The following is an 18,827-nucleotide window of genomic DNA, read 5'->3' as shown; positions in this document are numbered from 1 at the left end:
CATAACCCGCTATAACCCCTTTTTATATTTTTAAAATAAAAACTAAAAATATATCATTTCAATTAAAAATATATTAAAATAATAATATTTTAAATTGATACAAATTATCTTTATTAAATAATTCAATTCATGACTTGAATTCTAAACTAAATTGAATTTAATAACTTTGATAAAAATAGTATTCTCATTGATAATTATTTGTATATAATATTTTATACTAATGTAAGAGTATCGCTTTGAAAGTATATAATAGTTTCTCATGTAACAATTTTTTTTTATCAATTCATTAAAAAAAAGCTTTTTTATTATCATTGATATTAATTAATCTCTAGTATTTTGATTTTAGCTGATGAAGTATAATTTGTCAAAAAAAAAAGAATACTACTTGGTAAAAAAAATGAGAGAAGTGGACTTGAGTGATGATATTGAAAGGAATGGAAAAAAAATTTGATCATAATAATTCAAATAGTGAAAGAAATTACTTAATTGGCATTTTTATCGAATTATATTCAATTGATTGTAATTGAATTTACAAGACTAATTTGATTGTATTAATAAGATTAGTCATCAAACTTACTTGAGTTTTTTTTTTGGTATATCATCAATGAGTTTAGATCCAAAAATTTTATGATACACACGAGTAATTAGTGGTATTCTTCATTAGTTATATAATGGGATTAACTTTAAAGAAGGATACAGACATAAATGACTTATGAAAAGTGATGAAAATATCTTCATCTAACACTTTTCTTTTCTATATGTATTTTTATATTTATTTAAAGTGAATCTCGAGAATAACTAATAGGATGTCACTAATAATATAAAATTACTTGTTTAGATCACCTCATCACATAATTTAGGTAACTCGACTGTATCAAAAGAAAGGTCATTAAGTGTTGTTTTCATGTCATATTTCCATTCTAAATTCGTTTTGGCTTGGAGCCTAAAGCCATCTTACCTGTCATTGAACCATTCATATGAGCATCTTTTTTTCTCATTATTATGGTTGGATAGCATTGCTCTACTTCATTAAAAGCAAGTTATCTCTCTAATCACCAACCATTATTGCAAACATGGAAGTTCTGAATTCCAATGCTATAAATTACATTCTTGAAGACTATACATCCAGCTATGATAGAGCTTAGAAAGTGAAGGAATTTGAGGAAACAAAAGCTGGTGTTAAGAGACTAGTTGACTTTGGTATGACTAGGATACCAAGGTTTTTTGTCGACTCAAGAGAGAATGTGGAGAAGTCATTAACTAAAACTAACAATATCAGCCTTCAGGTTTTAATGATAGATTTTGAAGGTCAGAGAACTAAGGTAATAAATGAGATCCGCAAAGCATCAGAAGAATGTGGGTTCTTCTAAATTGTAAATCATGGCATTCCTGATAGTGTCATGAGTGAAAGTAGAATGCGTCAATTTTTGAATCTTAGAGATAACTACCATATTAGAACTAGTGACATTGTCATCTACATGAATAATGAGCATTACTATACCATTAGATGTTCTCTATAGAAAAATAAAAGAGTCATAATAACTATAAGTGAATGAAAACCCAATAAGAGTGTTGCAAAAATTTTCAAACCATGTTTTTGGTGTTTGTTTCAAACCATACAAAAAATAATTTAATTTACAAACATTAGTAGGTGAGGAAATAGGCATACTAAAAGGGTTCATGTAAACTTTCTCTTTAAGATCACCGTGTAGAAATGCATTATTAACATTCATTTAATGTAAAGGCTAGGATTGAGAGTTGGCAATGGATATGATTGTACATACAATAGTCATCTTGGCAATTGGTACAAATATCTTATTGTAGTCTAGGCCATACTTTTATTTACTGCCAATAACCACTAACTGAGCCTTGTAATGATCTACGAATCCATCAAAACAAAGCTTGATAGAAAACACCGACTTACTCTCAATTTGTTTGGTAGATAAAGGGCACATAACAACATCCCAAATGTGATTTTCTTATAGTGCTAGAAGTTCTATTCCAATAGCTTTCTACCTACACGTATACATCATTGTTTGTTTATAACTTGAGATAATAGGAATAGAAGACAAAGTGGTTGTTAAGGATAAAAGAGTTTCAAAACCAAATGTATTTAAGGATCTACAAACCCAAGTACTATGTTTGAAAGGAACAGGTGTAATTGCTAGAACAAAATCAGTAGTTAAGGGGTGATCTGAAGAGGGCTCAAGAGTTATAGGAATTTAAGTTGATGGGGAGCAAGATTATCGCTGGTATAATAGAAGAGACTTAAAAGTTATCAGATCTATAAAATGGTTAGTAAAGAATGGCAGAATATAGAATAAAGGGGAAATAAGATCAAGATGAGTTTGCAAAAATAAATGGTTTTCTAGAAAGATAACATTTATAGAAATCCAAAAAAGACATATATCTGAATTATAGAAAAGAAAACCTTTTATGGTGTACAAAATATCCTAGAAGACAGACTGAGTCGTGAGTTTTATGAGTTTTATATGTATTCTCAAGTAAACTAGATTTTAGCAAATCATGAAGTACATTAAAGTTTGGATGTCTAAGATATTTATGTCATGTTAAGCAATCAATATAAACAAAGTTACAAGTGATAGAAAATAATGAGAAACGTGGAGACAAGGATAAATGGAGAGGAAAAGGTGTCCCACTTTAAACCCCCCCACGATCATCTTCTTGGTTTGTTGATCATGCACAATACAATCAAATTTAGAGAATTTCACTTTAGAATCATTGTCAACCAACTGACCAATAGAAACAAGACTAGTCATAGGGCTAGAAAAGACAAATACATCGGTTAAAAAAAGATAATCACTAGTTATTGTGATATGTAAGGAGCAACTACCGATTGTATGAATCTTGAGATTTCAAGAATATTTATGCACACTAAGAGATTTATCATTGTTTGTCATATGATTGGAAACCGTAAAATCAAAATACCACTGAGGAGATATAGATAATTTTTTACCTGAGAGTCCTAAAATAGAGAATGCAAACACGATCATTTGTTAGATCATTTTAGAGGTCACGAGTTGAACAAGACTAAGAGCATTTTATGTTATGAGTGTTGTATCCATAAATCCACTAGCACTATAAAAGCCAACTAAGGTTGTATATATTGTTATAGATTTTTTAAGGGGCTAGATAAGATATTCCTTAATAATATAACTATCCTTTTTTTATCGTAGTTGCATGATTATTTAGGAAAGTTCATAGCGAAATGACCAAATCCTTTGCAATAAAAACACTAGACAATACTCATGTTCTAGTCTTTTAGCTTGCCTTGTGTTGCATAAGTTATGGAAATAAGAGAAAAGATGGAGTTATGTTGCTCTATAGTGGTTTAAGTGAGGAGGCACTGCTCCTCATAAAACAAATCATAAAGGCATGAATTCAGGGAGGGAACATGCTCTTGGTTCATAAGATTAGAAAGGATCTCTTTAAGTTTAAATCTTAGTTTCATAAAGAACTAACCTTTCTTGGTAATTTCATAGACAAATTAAATAGAACTAAGACTTTCGGGAGGTAAGGTAGCATACATAATATTAGTATATAAAGTCCAAAGATTCATAAGGCTATAGTAAAAATCAAAGACAAGAGATTGTCCTGTTTGAAATCCGCCCATTCAAGTTCAAGCTAAAATTGATGAGTAATGTTGTGCTGACTATACATTTTCTTCAAGTAAATCAATGTTTCAGCATTAATCTTAGGAGGGTTGAAGTTTCAAAATGATTTTATGTTTCATAGATCTGAGAATCCACACCATGACCTAGGAATCCTTGACTTCCCACTTGGCGTACAAATCCTTGTCTTTATCTTTGTTGAAAGGAGGGCTACTGCCATTAATATGTCTTTATAGATCTTTGCTTTTGATAAACACCTTGAATTGGAATTCCCAGGCTAAATGGTTATTACTATTGAAACAAACCAAGAAAACACCTGATTTGTTTGATGACATGATGTCGAGGAAGATAATGATAGAGAATAACTAAGAACAAAGAACTAAAGTAGGCTTATCTGCAAGAGACATAAGATGAATTAGATTGTGGCTCTGATACCATGTTAAACTTAGAGAGTTTTTGAAGAAACTTTCTTTCTCTTGATGGAGAATTATTATTATATCGAAAGAGTACAAGAGTATAAAATATGTACAAGCTCATTTCTAGACTTTAGAACATCAAAACTACCATATATAATTAGCCTATAGCTAATATATTATAATAAAGGAAAGATTTATGAATAAAAAAATTAAATGTCAAAGCTATACAAGGTATAGATTCTATTTACTTAACTATCCTCCTTTGGTATATGGGCATATCATTTGTTTTGGCTTAGACCACAAAGGCATGTACTTGGGTGGGTCCATTCAACATCAAAACGCCTTATTTTCTAATAATAATTGGGTTATGGTATTTCGTTGTTGGTGACAACTCTAATCTCTAGATAATTTTTAGTTATTATCTCGTGATAAAAGAGATAAAAACAATAGAGATAAAAATGTGTTTAGTTAAAAAGACAAAGATATAAAAATAAATTTGTCGCTGAGATGATTTTGAAGTGAATTTTATACTTCTAAAATATGAGGTACAAAAAGGATATAACTAAAATAATGTTTGTTTAGACTATCTCAATTCTAAGACAATAACCAAATACTACTAATAATTTAATCTTGTTTACAAAGATACTTTTAAGACTTCAATGTAAATTCAATGAAGTATTTTTAGATAGATCCGAGAGTTATGTGTGAAATATATTTTATTAGAAGCTTAAGGTATCCTATCTATCTCTTATTTTAATTAACATCTATTTTCTTTTCTTTATTATACTTGAACAAACTCCCTTGTCTGCTCTATTTGATTAAACACAAGCCCTTATCCCTAATCACTAACCATTGTTGCCGGCATGGAAGTCCTTAATGCTAGAGCTGCAAATCCCATTCCTCACGATGATGAATCTAACTATGCTAAACAAGTATATTCAGATTTTCTTCTTACTTTTTCGAAACAGTTCTTTTGACATGGGTCAGTAAATTAATATTCAGCACACCTAAGTTTAGGCTTGTGACTTGCGAGTACTCATGGCATCTTGAACACAATTTTTAAGCAATAGTCTGTTGACAGTTGAGAAAAATGCTTGGCAAAACTTGATGGTTATTGCAGAGGAGAGAAAGAATATAGTTTCTATCAAGTAAATGATTCTTATCAACTTGTGATGGTTCTTGAAGCTACTAAACTGGAAAAATTTTCAATTGAAAGATTGTGATTGCTTTTCATGAATTAATAAAGTTAGATCCGGAGTACTTGGTGGGCCTGACAACACGCCTGACAACACGTGTAAGAAAACCTTAAATCAAAATAATGTTTGTTTGGGTGATGAAAAAAGTAAATATTATCTATGCTTAAATGTTTTTTAAGTTTTGTTTAAATCTTGTATCAGATTTGTGTTTTTTTAACATATATTATTTATAAAGATAAAATCTAAAGAGATGAGATCCGACAAATGTTTTATTTAGATTAATAAAACTTTATTTATATACATTTTCTTAAGATAAAAATCTTAAGAAATATTTAAGATATTTTAGGATATTTATAAAAATATTTATGGAGATATGTAATTAAATTATATTAAAAATCTACGTAGTTTTCTCATATGTATCATCAAGCCAAGAACAATAAAAAGTATAAGAGAGAGGAGAATTCTGGGGAAGTAATCCAAGAATGGATGAAAATACCAACGCGAAGTAACATATAAGGTTGAAAATTGATCATTCACATCCAAATTCAACGAACAATGTCAACAAGGTGAGGATAATGTTATACTGTTACAAGCTGTCTTAAATTTCAACATTCATCAGAAAAGAAAATTCAACAAGTTCCTGCAGTGGAAATTGTCAGGCAAAAGCATCGCCTCATTTCACTCTTTAAAGCGAGAAAGGGTTGAGGGACTTGGTCCTGATACGCGGATCTCCTCCCTAAGTTCAGCAGTATCAGTTTCCCTGTATATGGCTGGGTTGCCATGTTGAAGTTCCTTTATTATCCCATATTGCTTCAGGTTTTTTGCTGAACTCGGATAGAGAAAGCATGTAATTGATATCCGGGGTCCGACTTCTCCAGAAAAAACTCTATGCCGAGCACTTCTGAGCTTGTCATTGGTGATGAGCTGCAAATGAAGAGCAAAATCAGGTCATCAATTAATATCACGCTGTAAAATGGTTATAAATGGAAAACCTGCAGAAAAAGAAAATGACAGATCAAAACTTATTTATGGAGCGTAAAAGTAAGCTTTTATGGGCTAATTCAGAATCTTAAAGAGGCTCCTCCAACTTTTGTAGGAAAAGACTTGAATCATCAACTCATGCAAGTTGATAATGTTCCCTCAAATCTTCAAGGTCGTCGTTGATAATCTTGCAGAAAAGGTTACAAAACCTCAAAATATCACAGGTGATTCATTGATTAACAGACAATTCTTGACGTTGATAATACAAAAACTATCCCATAATTGTCTTCTGCGTGGATGAAGAGAATATTCTCTTAGAATAAACCATTGAACACGTCCTTGCACATACAGTATTCATCATTTTGTATTGGTCAGAACAAGAGGCAAACAACAGTTTAGTAGCTGACTACCATCGTCGTCCTACTCTGAGCGATTGTAAGCTACTTGCCAGTTAAGTCATGTGATCTGCTGTACATGGGGTAAATAATACCCCTATCACGCACTCATGGGAGAAAGACGATGACCATTATAGTTTATACTAAAACATTTTTTCGAGGCCCTAGCTACTACTCACGTTGTATTTTCTTTTATTATTCACCCTTCTCGTTCCTGACTTGAACATCGGAGCGAGCATCCTTTAAAACACAAATGAACTAGGTTACAGCCTTTCTAGAACAACCCAGTACATTGTCAGACGCGTAAAGCCTAAAATATCCTTTGATGATTTTATCGGGCATAGTTTTCATCAAGATCTCAACATTTTTTTTACCTGCATGAGGTCTCCTATAATTACTATAAGTGCGCCCTGCATAGGGGTGACATCAACCCATTGATTCTGATGAAGAACCTGGAGGCCACCCATGTTGTCTTGCTGAAGTAGGGTCAGGAAAGACGGGTCTGTATGATTGCTGGCACCCATTGTCAAGCCTGGTTCTGGACAAGGTGGGTAATAGTTGCAGATTATAACTTCACTTTCCATGCATTCTATGCTCAAAAGGTAGTCAGGACGGAGCCCGAGAGCCTCTGATAAGAGTTCAGAAAGTATCTTGCTGATTCTTTTTATGTGAGTGTTGTATGCACTTATCTCTTCACTGAGAGACAAATTAAATTAAATCTGGTAGTGAAATCTCCAACGAAATGAGATTTAAGAGAGAGTTTTGGATCTTATATTACAAATTCATATTACCTTAAAATGTCAGGAATGAGTTCAGGGTCTAGTTTGCCATCCTTAAAATAAAACATCGCTGAATCCTTCCAAACTGATGGTTTTATAGTCAGAGACGATGCTCCATAGTAGAACCTCACTGGTTTTTTCTTGTCGCGTGAGTACAGCTCCTTCTTCACCTCCTGAGGTTGTTCATGGAATCGTTTCGCACCTGCTAGCATCCCATCGATGACCGTAACTGGAATTCCATGGTTAACGATTTGAAAGAAACCCCATTCTTCTGATGCTTTGCGGACCTCATCGACCACCTCTAGTCGCCGAAAACTTTCGAACCCTTCCAGGTCTATGATCGGAAGCTGAAGGGTGATGCCATTGATCTCGGACGATAACTTCTGGACATCCTCTGGTGGGTGCACAAAGAACCTGGGAATCTTGGTCACACCAGAGTCCACTAGTCCCTTAACACCAGCTTTTGTTGCATCAAATTCCTTCACTTCTTCAGGAATGGAACTCGCAGCATTGGGTATCATGACTTCCAATTTTGCAAAATAGTGGATGGCAGTGCTTTTTTCTTTTTCTTGGTTTTGGTAACAGAACTGGATGGTGAGTAGTATATGATGATGAATCCAATTAAACAGAGCTTTAGGTGGTCAAAAATCAAGCCAAAATTTTTGTAAAAAGTAATTTTGAAAAAAATAATAATGAAGATGTGAGGTGGTCATATATAATCCAATTATCCAACCGAAAAATATTGTAATATGGAAGACGTCATGAAAGATTTGATAAATCTCATTCTCAAATATTGTAATGGATCATGTGCCAGACGTAATTTTTTGTTTTATTTTTTCCTATTTAATTTCCTATTTTATAGCTTTTAATTTTTCAATCTTTTTGCCTTTCAAATTGAGTTCAGAGATGGATCATTTTTAATTTATTACAAACCTCTTTTACGAGGGAGATGTTGAGAATAATTTTATTTAGATATATAACAATGAGACTAGGGTTCTAGTTTTTGGCCCTTTTTTTTTGCGAGTTCTTTCTTGATTCTTAGTCTAGCTAATTTACGAAACAAAATTGTAACATGGAATTGTCCAATAGCTAACTTTCTCTCAACTTTTCTCTTCTTGTCTTAATTAATCATGAGATTATTGAAAATTTATTTAATTAACATTATTTAAATAAATTATAAGTAAATAAAAAATTAATCTTTAAAAGAATCCTTGATTTTTCTACCTAAAAAACTTGAGTTTTTTATATTTAATTCTTGATTTATAATGTTCATTCAAAGGTTGATAACGAGGAGAATTATTTTTTATTAATTTATCAATATTTAACTTTTAAAATTTAATATAAAAAACAGTAAAGGAAGAGTTTTAAATTTGGATTTTTCAGCTTTTCTTTACCTCATATTTTAGTATTTTTTTTTATTTTAAGTTTTAGTTTTTCTCTTAAATCTAGAACTTATGTTTATCTTGTTGAGAGATATTTGAGTTATATATTTTTTTTATTCAAATTGTACTTTATTTAGAAAAGTATTTAAATTAAGATGATGGTGTTGGAGTTTTGAGAGATATATTACAAATATCTTAGTTGCACAAGTGATGAGCAATAAAATCTTAAAAATAAAAAATTTATCATTTACAACAATAAAAGTTTTATTATTTTAGAATGCTTTAACAAGTAAATACTTTGTTTTGTTTTAATTTAAATAATTTTTGATATTTTCTTTATTGCTAGAATTTTATTATTATCTTTATGATGAAAGTATATTTATCATTAGTTATGTTTTTATATGCTTAAAGTATATAAATTTTAGGTTTTTATTGAATATATTTTATTAAGCATGCAGGAAAACATGGGTGACCTCCAGGTTAGTCATCAAAATCAACGGATTGATGTTCCTCTAGTGCAGGGAGCTCTTGTAGTAAATTTAGGGGACTTCATTTAGGTTCTGTTTTTTTTATATTTTCAGGCGCCTGTCAAAGGAAGTTGCTGCTATAAAGCTTGTTTCCATTCGAGCAGAATGGTTGGCTGAAATATCCTTCTTAAGTTTTTCCCATCTTTTACTAAAGCTGTCTCTTTTACTGCTCTGCTGTTTGATTTTCTGCAGTCTTCTCTAGCCTCGTTCTTTTCGTTTCTTCGGGGTTTTTTTTTCCCGGTTGAGTGACGGTATCTCCGATCAATCATAACAATTTTTTAATTTTTTATTGGTAAACCAAAAGATAAATTTTGTGCATGGAAAATGCGAGAGCTTTTCATTCAAATCTTTTCTCGCTCACTTAAATAATTGCAGTGTTTATTTTATTTTAACCTGTCAGAATCACAGTTTTCGCATCCATCGTGTTTTTATATCTATAAATCTTCAATCACTGATAACAATTTTATTGTACACAAAATTATTGCACGTCTCACTCGAATCTGATTGGCATCAAGGCCGGAAGTTAGACGAACATGAATCAAGTCAAGACACAACGTGAATTAATATTTCAATTTGTCATTTTTGTTGTAGGGGTTCCTAGCTAGAGGGACCATCAATGTTGATGAGTATTGAATGTCTGTCCTTTTGTTTTTCATTCAGCTAATTACAATGACTACAAGATGTAAACTTTATATACATTGTCTCCCTCCCCTCTTGTTTGAGTTTTTTTTTATATATTTATTTACCTTGCAGAGAAAAAAATAAAATAGTTCAGAAAACATATTTATAGATCTCACACAATTTCACGAGCTACGACTCGCATGTCACAATAAACAACTACAACTTGTGAGTCACATATAACAATTGCGACTCGATCAAGAAACATGTACAAGGTAATTATTTCCAGCCTGTAACTCCCAGTTATAAAACCACGCATAACTTCAATCACAATCAGTCTCAACTAACACAATCAAACACAAAATGTAACTATATCCATGTCATATAATGTAATCAACACAATTCAGTCCCAACTAATTCTTATAGCATTATATCATATAATATAACTACATCTAAAAATAAACCTCGCTTGTAGACAAGCTTGGGGCGCTTGTATAACTAAACCTTGCAATAATGTAGTAATAGTGACAATGTGACAAGATATGAGAGGCGAGAGACTATAAGCATGATCACTATAGTTTCCTTGTAACTACAGCAGATGTTCAAAATTGTCTAGTGTGACTGAAAGGGTGATAAGAGTAGACTATTTCCCTAGCATGTCGCATCAACAGATTTAGGGATCAAGTTGAACTTTCCTCGCAAAAAAAATGAAAGCACTACATGGCATTTCATCATATAGAGCATGGACCCAAAAACAAGATCACAGGGTACTCTTTTCGCTATGAAAAGATTGCACAGGGATGTGGAAGAGAAGCTGAGCCCCAGTATATCAAAATTTGAACGCACAAGTGCAAAATAACTCACAAACCAAAGTCCAATTGAGCTCGTTTCAATGCAGATTCCACCCTCTCATAAAATTCAGGTTCCAACTCCTTGATTTCTTCAAGCGTCCTCGACTCGTGTTCATCTGCCTGCAGAGAAGAGAAAACATTCTATTAAAATTTCAACCCACGTTCCAGTTTAGCATGCCCAATTCCAAGTAGTTTATTTCATAGCAAAGGTATCAACACAGGTTAGTTTCATCCTTACAACTAGCCTGTCAAAAGGAATGGCAAAAGATATATTATATTGAATTACTACATCAATTTAATGATCAGAAGCTTACAGCTTTTGAAAAACCTTTCCAATGAATCATACAAACATACAGTAAAAAGGATTGTTAGAAGATAGAAATAGCAAATTAGTGAAAAGTGACATTAAAGCAAACTAAGCTATGACTTCATCTTTGGTGTCCAACAAAGGATCCAAAGGAAAGACAGCACAATGGTAAAAAAGTCTTATAAGAGAGGCCAAGACATGGCTTTGATTGATAACTGCAGCTTTCATCTAACTAAGAAGTTGTAAGCTCGAATTCCCCTTATCTGGGTATCAAAAAAAAAAAAGGAAACTTAAATGATCACCAAAAGGCTAAGTTTGGTACCATATCATCTCCCATAGATGCTAATGAAAACAAAAGATAATAATGGTAATTTGTCAACTATTTGCTAGGGGCTGGTTATGGGTGCATATGAAACTCCTAAAAAAGTTGGAGTACTACAGTTTTAATTTTCAAGGAAAAAAATTCTTGAATGCAAAAGAAGCTTCCCTTGATTGTTGAGATGATGATATACACTACTAGATTCATAAAACAAAAGGTTATATGAGAAATATGGCAATTAAAAACAATTCAAATAAATAAATAAACCTGAATTTTGAACATAAACGCAAGATAAGATTAGTGTTAATTAGAAATCCTAAGGAAAAAGATATGTGAGGCAATAAAATGGTAGATAACAAGAAATTTAACAAGGGAGGTGCATGGGAGGAGAACATGAGTAGATGAGCTTCTAATGCATCAAAGCCAAAGAAACTACATATTTTAGACTTCCAAGACCAGCTAGGGCCCCATTATTTGTTCAGAAAAATTAAACGAAGATACCTCTTTAAATTTTAAGAGAATCAAGTTTGAGACAGAAGCTGGCTTCTCCTTGTCCCACCTGAAGAGAAAGAACCAGCAGGAAAATGCACAATCATTAATAATTAGGTTCAGAATTACCATCCAGGTGACACCAATTGAAGTCACACCACAAATGTTATAATGTTTTCAAAGCATATCACTATACATCAAAGATTAAAAAGGTCCCACTGAGCTCTGAAAAGCATGAACTTTCCAGGAAAATTATTGCATATCAATACACTCCATGTGATACTGCACTGCCAGTATAATTTGCAGAAGAATAGTATTGTCTCAGTTTTAGATAATAAAAAATCATGACTGATGAATGCTCAAAGGATTTATTATGGAGAAATATACCTCACAAGCATCAACTCATTTACAGATCGCCACATTCCACGTCCAACATCCTTTGCAAACTGATCTCTAGCACTTCGTCCATGCCACAGTTCTTTGGCAACATACATCACTTCCTCAACATCCACCTATAAGAAATAGCAACCAACAATGACAACCTATTCAAGATGATGCAATCCCAAATACCCCAAGAGCACAAGAATCCTACAAACAAACAGCACATAGGGCTTTTGATACACCAGAAACTGGATGATTTTTGCTTGTCCTCCCTTTTCCTTGTTAGGATTAGTCAAAGATAACTTATTGTTTTATATGAAAGAAAAAATATTAAGAACCAAAAAGAATCACATAAGATATGTATAAAGTACTGTAAGACCCAAGATGATGGTACAACTGCAGGATGGACCAGGATAAGTGCCTTGCATTTCACAGGCCTCTATGTGATTGTCACTAGATAAAAACACTTCCTTGAGGACCATGCCCTTGGGCACAAGTCCATGATATAATATTACATGTGGATGAGCAGTCTGCATGAGCCCAAGACAATTTTAACTAGCAGTATTATTTCTATTGCATAAACCCCCAAACAGGTAAAAAATCTGGCTTCACCCTGGATGAATGAAGTTTTCGACCAGTGGCATCTTTCTATCAAATGAAAACAAAAGCGCACTTTGGCACATAAAACAAAACCATTCGCCTCAACACTCACAATTCCAATGTTTCATTCCTTAAAAAAAAAGTAGATAAATAAGAAAAATCAACGGAAAGAAAACAGTTTTTATGCTTTAAATTCTTTAATAAATCTTGGAACACATAAAAGACACAAAAAGTCCCCAGGCCACAGTGAAACTCAATGTCCACCACCAGCACCCAGGAAACAAGCATCAAAATGATCGTGAAAGAATATCAATTAGCAACTTCATTTCTGAAGGCATTTCCATACCTGGACTTGCATGGCAGTGCCAAACAATGACTCCTCATGCTCAATAAGACGCTGATGAAGCACCCGATAATGATCCAAATCTAAATTTACTATAGGTTCAGGTTGAACACTCAATCCCGTGAGCTGTGTCACAACATAGGAGGCCATGACCTGTCCAAATATAGCAGGGATGGTACCAAGAACAGGTATTATGCGAACCCTAAACCCAGGCACTACCTGATATAGAGGGAACATGTTAGAATATCAATGCAAAACCATGTGATTGCAAAATGCAAGGAGCTTTTTATTTGCAGCAGCTAAGCTAAATCAACCACGTGATTAAAATTCCATAAACAGTTACTGACAAAAATAGCAAATGTTGCAAATTAAGCAGTAACACTCTCAAGTCTCACCTGATAGTCAGAAGGATTTTCCTCTTCTCCACTTGGTCCCTTAAATGGAAGCAGCTTGGCTTTAGGTTTTTCTAGAGAGAACACAACAGGGATGCCACCCTCAATGCCATGATCTTTCCTCAAACGATACCTCACCTAGAAGGCAGATTCTATATTGAGAGTCGCGTCCAATACTATAAATAAGAAACTAGGAAAGCAATGATCAATAAAGCAAAATTATGCAGATGAAGAAATCTAGCTACACTTAGATTCAAAGAGAGAATTTCAGAGGCATACAGCTCGGGATAAAGGGTCATTTGTTGACTCTCTTAAATCAGCCACCCGTATTCTTGTTGGATCAGCTCTGGCACCTGCTCCAGTTGCAGATAGAACCTTTAAACCCCTACGCACACATGCAGCAAGAAGTGCCACCTGTTACATATGAAAATTCAAGCATTTAAAGATAAATTTCCTGTGGTTCAGGTTAAAACAAGTGAATTTTTATTATGATTCAAGGTGCCTCGTGTCACGGAATTCTGCCTGAAAACTTAAAATTTAGCAGTTAAATGTCCAGCCACATTAAATAAGTAGCAGGACTCAAAAGTAAAGAAAATACAACATCAGTTATTCAACTATGATGTTAATTATTAGTATAAAGCTAGCATCAGGTGAATTTAAATCCAAGAATCACAGATCTGCAATCATCAAAACTTGAAAGCAAGAAGAGTTACCTTTGTATCAATATTATCAATGCAGTCCAAAACAAAGTCGGGATGGCCAGAAAGAATTTTTTCTTCAGTTGATGCATCATACAGCAGTACTTTTGCTTCTATGTGGCACTCTGGGAAGATTGTTGAGAAATGCTTCTTGAGGCACTCGGCTTTTGGAATACCAACATCTGCTCGAGTTGCGACAGCATGGCGATTTAAGGATGAAACAGAAACCTTTTTCACATAATCAAGAAAAGATACATGTTCCTTAAATATATACAAAAACAAATGTGTGGGTGTCGTGATAAGGCTGTATTAAAAGCATATAACACACTTCATATTCTAGATAGCATTATGCCTAACAAACCAAAGTTAGATGTTACTATTGATCATATTTTTGACAGATGAACAAAGTCTATTGAAAACTTAATACAAATAATATCAACCAACGAAAAAGGAAGTCCAAACCAATAACATAAAGTAAGATAAGACCCAGGCATCAAACACAAAGTACCTGGTCAAAGTCCACAAGGAGGAGCCTGCCAACTCCAGACCTCAAGAGCATCGATGCAGCATGACTCCCAACACCTCCAAGACCAATGACAACAACATAGGATGTAGTCACCTTCTGTTGAGCCTCAAAGCCAAAGAATTGAATGTTCCTTACAATGGAAAATAATACAAATTATTCCACTGAAAAACAAGCCTTAAACATAACTTTTTTTGTGAAAGTGACCAATGACATTTAATTTCAGAAACTTGAAACAACATTATGTCTGTCCCCATAACTAGTAGCAACAAAGAAAAAGTATGGCATTTAAGAAAAAGCATTTAAGAGAAATCACGGGATGCTATACTACTGCAGGAAGATAAACTGTCAAAGACACTCTTTGTAAGAAAAAGAGACCCATGCTCTCTGCTATGAACTAGCTTTAGCATATTGAATAAGTATTTGTGATTGATTGCAGTATGTTCAATGTATCTTACACAAAGGTATCTTAGACAAAGGAAAACACTAGTTCATTAACATAAACAAAGTAAAGCAAAATTACTTTACCTAGTCAATTGTTCAGATACTATTTCATCTGCTAAAAGGTCTGAATCAGGCATCCCAGAATTACTATCTACATCAACCCCACTTCTGACCGACATCTCCGAAACAACTCCTTTACCTATTCATAAAAACATTTAGAAATCAGTAAACACATTCTCGCATCAGATGGGGTAAAATAAAGATGTTAAAGCACCTTCTATATTCAAACGAATTCACCACCAAACCAAATTTATCATCTCCCAAAAAATTTGCCATTTTTTATTGAAAACCCGCAATTTTTTCCACCAAACTACAAACTTTAACTTCAATTACGACCAACATTTCTTACTTTTGATGCTGCTCTTTAGTATTTGAAAAGGGGCATCGATAAATACCAAAAACTATCAGAATAACAAAAACTGAATACTAAAGAAGCAAGACAGAGAGCTACTAACCAGCATTCAATTCACCAACGCTTTTACTGCATTCCTTTATAATACTTCTGTAATAACACAAACGCAATAAATCAATTAAAAAGCTTTTTCTTTTTCCAACTTTTGAGTGGTGAAGTGATCAAGAGACTTGCCTTGGAAGAAGCTTGAGAAGGAATAGAGTAGAAACAGAACCCAAAAGAGCTCCAGCTCCAACTAATGTCAAGTGTTTCAGTCGCTCCTCCATTGCTTTCTGACCTCAGGGTTTGCCAAGCTGAACAGGGTGGTCGAGGGTTTTTGATCTAAGGCCAAATTGAAAAGAGAAAAAAATAACAAATCCTCCTGAACTAAAACTATTTTGATTTTACACCCTAAACAATATGACATTTTAAATGTGCCCCTTCAGTTAGGATTTTGATAAGAAATTGATGGAAAACTCCAAAAAAAAATCCTCTCAATTCATCTCTTTTTCTCTACCAACTTCGGAAAACATGTTTACCAATAGAGAGAAGGAGAAGGATTTCATGGGCTTTTCCATCATTTTCTCAATAAAGCCCTGATAAAAGGGCAAATTCAAAAAGTTATATTGTTTAGAAAGTAAAATCATGGGGTTCTTAGATTAGTGAGATATTTATTTTTTCAGCCAAGTTTAAAGGATTCTTTACAATTTAGCCTTGATTTGAGACGGAAGATACAATACAATTTAAGGCTTCATTTGTTTTTTTAGATGCGATTTGATACTTTTTGTATTTTGCTTCAATTATAGATTTAAAAATATTATATTAATCAATACACACTATAATTTTGTATAAATTCTAATGAAAAAACTACAATTTATAATTACTCTCTTTTCAGATTGCAATGGGAGAACCTACCACATTCTAATTCTAAGTTTAACTGGATGAGTTAATAATGTTCAACTTGACAGGGTAAGGCCAGTGGTCTGAATTCAGAGTAGATATATTTAATTTATTTAATTTATTGTATCAGTAGTAGACTAGGCAATAAAAACAAATTGTATAAATAAAATAATGTGAAATGCATGTGAAGACCAATTACCAATAAATAAAAACATCTAAGGATGAGATTTGAATTTTTCTTTTAAAATAAGAATCTAAAAAAACCGAAATCAACTCATATTAATGTCGAAAACTCGTAACTCTTGTCATGAGTCCAAGACTAAATTCATATAAAGCAAACCTTGAAAAAATAAAAAAATTAGAATTCTCAACCACAAAATGCTTAGGGATGAAATTAAAAAAAAATAATCAAATAAGGATTTATAACAAATAGCAATAAAAAAAATACATACCAAATTTGACATAAAAATAAATTAAAATCAAATGCTAAAAGGTAAAATTTAAAACAAAATTCAATTATAAAAAGGATAAAAAAGAAATAAGTAACTATTAAAATAATAAGGATCAAATTTAATATAAAGATTAAATGAAACAAAAAGATGAGGGATAAAATTGAAAAATCAAGAACAGATAAAAAACCAAATAAATATCAATCAAAAGAATGATGATCAAATTGGATATATAAAACAAATTAAAAGATACTTCTATATTTTTCCAGTAAAAAAAAGAGGGAGGACAAAAAAAAAAGTTCTTCGAATCCATAACACAGGTCATCCACCGCACGTGCCCCGCCACCTTGAAGGTCTCGATGAGGTGCTCTCAATGCCACTGTGAAAGGGGTTATCTGGTCGTTGAAGGAGCTCAAACTCGCCACTGAAGGGCGCAGGCTTCTCCCACTTATTGGTGCTTACTTTGCACCCGCCAACAACTGTTTTTTCTTTTATTTTTCTTTATTAAAAGACCAAATTGCCCCTTACTCCATAATAATGAACAAACCATAATGAAAATTACTAAAATGCCCATGACAATGAGTTTTGTATTTTTTTCTTTTAAGAATGATTTAGTCTTTTAACTATTTTTTTTAAAAAATAAAAAGACTAAGAAACCCTATATATCGACCTTTTTATTTTCTTTTTAAGGGTAATTAAGTATTTTAATTATGCCAAAAATAGTAAAAAAATGATTTTACCCTGATAAATTTGATAATGTCAAAAGAATCTCATGGAAAGATTATTTTGCCCCTCAAGTTGTGCTTTCTTAGCTTGGACCATGTAGGATAAAAATATTATTACATTGTAGCAATTCATTGTGTAATAAATCTTGTTACATGGTGTTTTAATGAAATAATACATAAATCGAATCAAATATGTTTAATCAATAAATAAATAATATTATCCTTCATCGATGAACTAAATAAAAAAAACACTTTTTTGTGGAAAATAAAGAAACATTTAGTTAAAAAATAAAAAATATAACAAATCCAACACTAGCTTAGCATACAAAAACTAACCTAATGACACCCATATCATAACAAAATAAAAAGGACAAAGGCTAAGCAGAAACTTTTTGAAGATAAGGTAGTTGAATTGGCAGCTTCAGAGCTTGTTTGGCAGTGTGGTTGCAGGTGCTTTTCAAATAATTTTTCGTGCCAAAATGCATGCCAACGATGTTTTTTCATTTTTTAAAAATCATTTTTGATATCAGCACATCAAAACGATCCAAAACGTACAAATCATATTAAATTTTAGCAAAAATAAAAAAATAAAAAATTTTCAAATTTTTTGAGAACACGGCCGCACGGTGCCTTATTCAATCTCTTGGGCCATTGGTGAATAAAGAAACAAAAAAAAAAAACAAAAAGTTTGGTATCGTTTAATTAATGAAGTCTGCTGGCAGCATTAGCTGCGTGGCATTAAGAAATCGAGTGGACTGTAACCTCAGGCAACTTGGTTATACTTTGTGCATTGTGACACTGCAGATTAAGCTTGTGGTTCCTGATTTGTTTCATTTCACTATAATCTTAGTGGTCTAAGTAAATTAACTCAATCATTGCGCGTATGATAGCACAATGACTGCTAGTTTTCATAAAGGTGGTGTTGATTAGATTTATCAGTTTTATCAAAAATAAAAAATAAAAACTTTTATTGAGATTTTTATTCATAATTCATCTTTATGAATATTATTGATAGCCTCACGGATAGAA

The 18,827-nt window shown here is 32.6% G+C and overlaps 2 protein-coding genes across 2 annotated transcripts; both read right to left on the bottom strand.

Moving 5' to 3' along the window:
- Positions 1-5,922: 5,922 nt before the first annotated feature.
- LOC133700109 (1-aminocyclopropane-1-carboxylate oxidase homolog 9-like) lies at positions 5,923-7,920 on the bottom strand. The gene is made up of 3 exons (XM_062123669.1): positions 7,412-7,920; positions 6,995-7,316; positions 5,923-6,168 (listed from the first exon to the last, which is right to left on the bottom strand). Exons 1-3 carry the CDS (start codon positions 7,918-7,920, stop codon positions 5,923-5,925), a joined length of 1,077 nt encoding a protein of 358 aa, XP_061979653.1.
- A 2,360-nt stretch (positions 7,921-10,280) lies between these two features.
- Positions 10,281-16,277, bottom strand: LOC133698346 (tRNA threonylcarbamoyladenosine dehydratase 2). Its single transcript, XM_062121233.1, has 11 exons — positions 15,920-16,277; positions 15,789-15,835; positions 15,358-15,472; positions 14,815-14,962; positions 14,322-14,534; positions 13,888-14,022; positions 13,612-13,746; positions 13,220-13,435; positions 12,280-12,404; positions 11,905-11,962; positions 10,281-10,897 (listed from the first exon to the last, which is right to left on the bottom strand). Exons 1-11 carry the CDS (start codon positions 16,009-16,011, stop codon positions 10,787-10,789), a joined length of 1,395 nt encoding a protein of 464 aa, XP_061977217.1. The 5' UTR covers positions 16,012-16,277; the 3' UTR covers positions 10,281-10,786.
- Positions 16,278-18,827: the final 2,550 nt, after the last annotated feature.

The sequence above is a fragment of the Populus nigra genome, chromosome 7 (genome assembly GCF_951802175.1).
Source record: "Populus nigra chromosome 7, ddPopNigr1.1, whole genome shotgun sequence".
NCBI classification, from domain to species: domain Eukaryota; kingdom Viridiplantae; phylum Streptophyta; class Magnoliopsida; order Malpighiales; family Salicaceae; genus Populus; species Populus nigra.
The sequence above is the reverse complement of the archived record's forward strand: the minus strand, read 5'-3'. Positions and strand labels throughout refer to the sequence as shown.

What these genes read in the sequence shown, in the direction of transcription:
- LOC133700109 (XM_062123669.1), bottom strand. Translation starts at nt 7,920, where the DNA reads ATGATACCCAATGCTGCGAGTTCCATTCCTGAAGAAGTGAAGGAATTT. An exon ending in CTCATTCCTGACATTTTAAG is followed by an intron (nt 7,317 to 7,411) that starts GTAATATGAATT and finishes TTTGTCTCTCAG; the next exon opens with TGAAGAGATAAGTGCATACA. An exon ending in TTATAGGAGACCTCATGCAG is followed by an intron (nt 6,169 to 6,994) that starts GTAAAAAAAATG and finishes CTTCATTTGCAG; the next exon opens with CTCATCACCAATGACAAGCT.
- LOC133698346 (XM_062121233.1), bottom strand. Translation starts at nt 16,011, where the DNA reads ATGGAGGAGCGACTGAAACACTTGACATTAGTTGGAGCTGGAGCTCTT. An exon ending in GTATCTGAACAATTGACTAG is followed by an intron (nt 14,963 to 15,357) that starts GTAAAGTAATTT and finishes TTCCATTGTAAG; the next exon opens with GAACATTCAATTCTTTGGCT. An exon ending in TCCTTGTGGACTTTGACCAG is followed by an intron (nt 14,535 to 14,814) that starts GTACTTTGTGTT and finishes TATGTGAAAAAG; the next exon opens with GTTTCTGTTTCATCCTTAAA.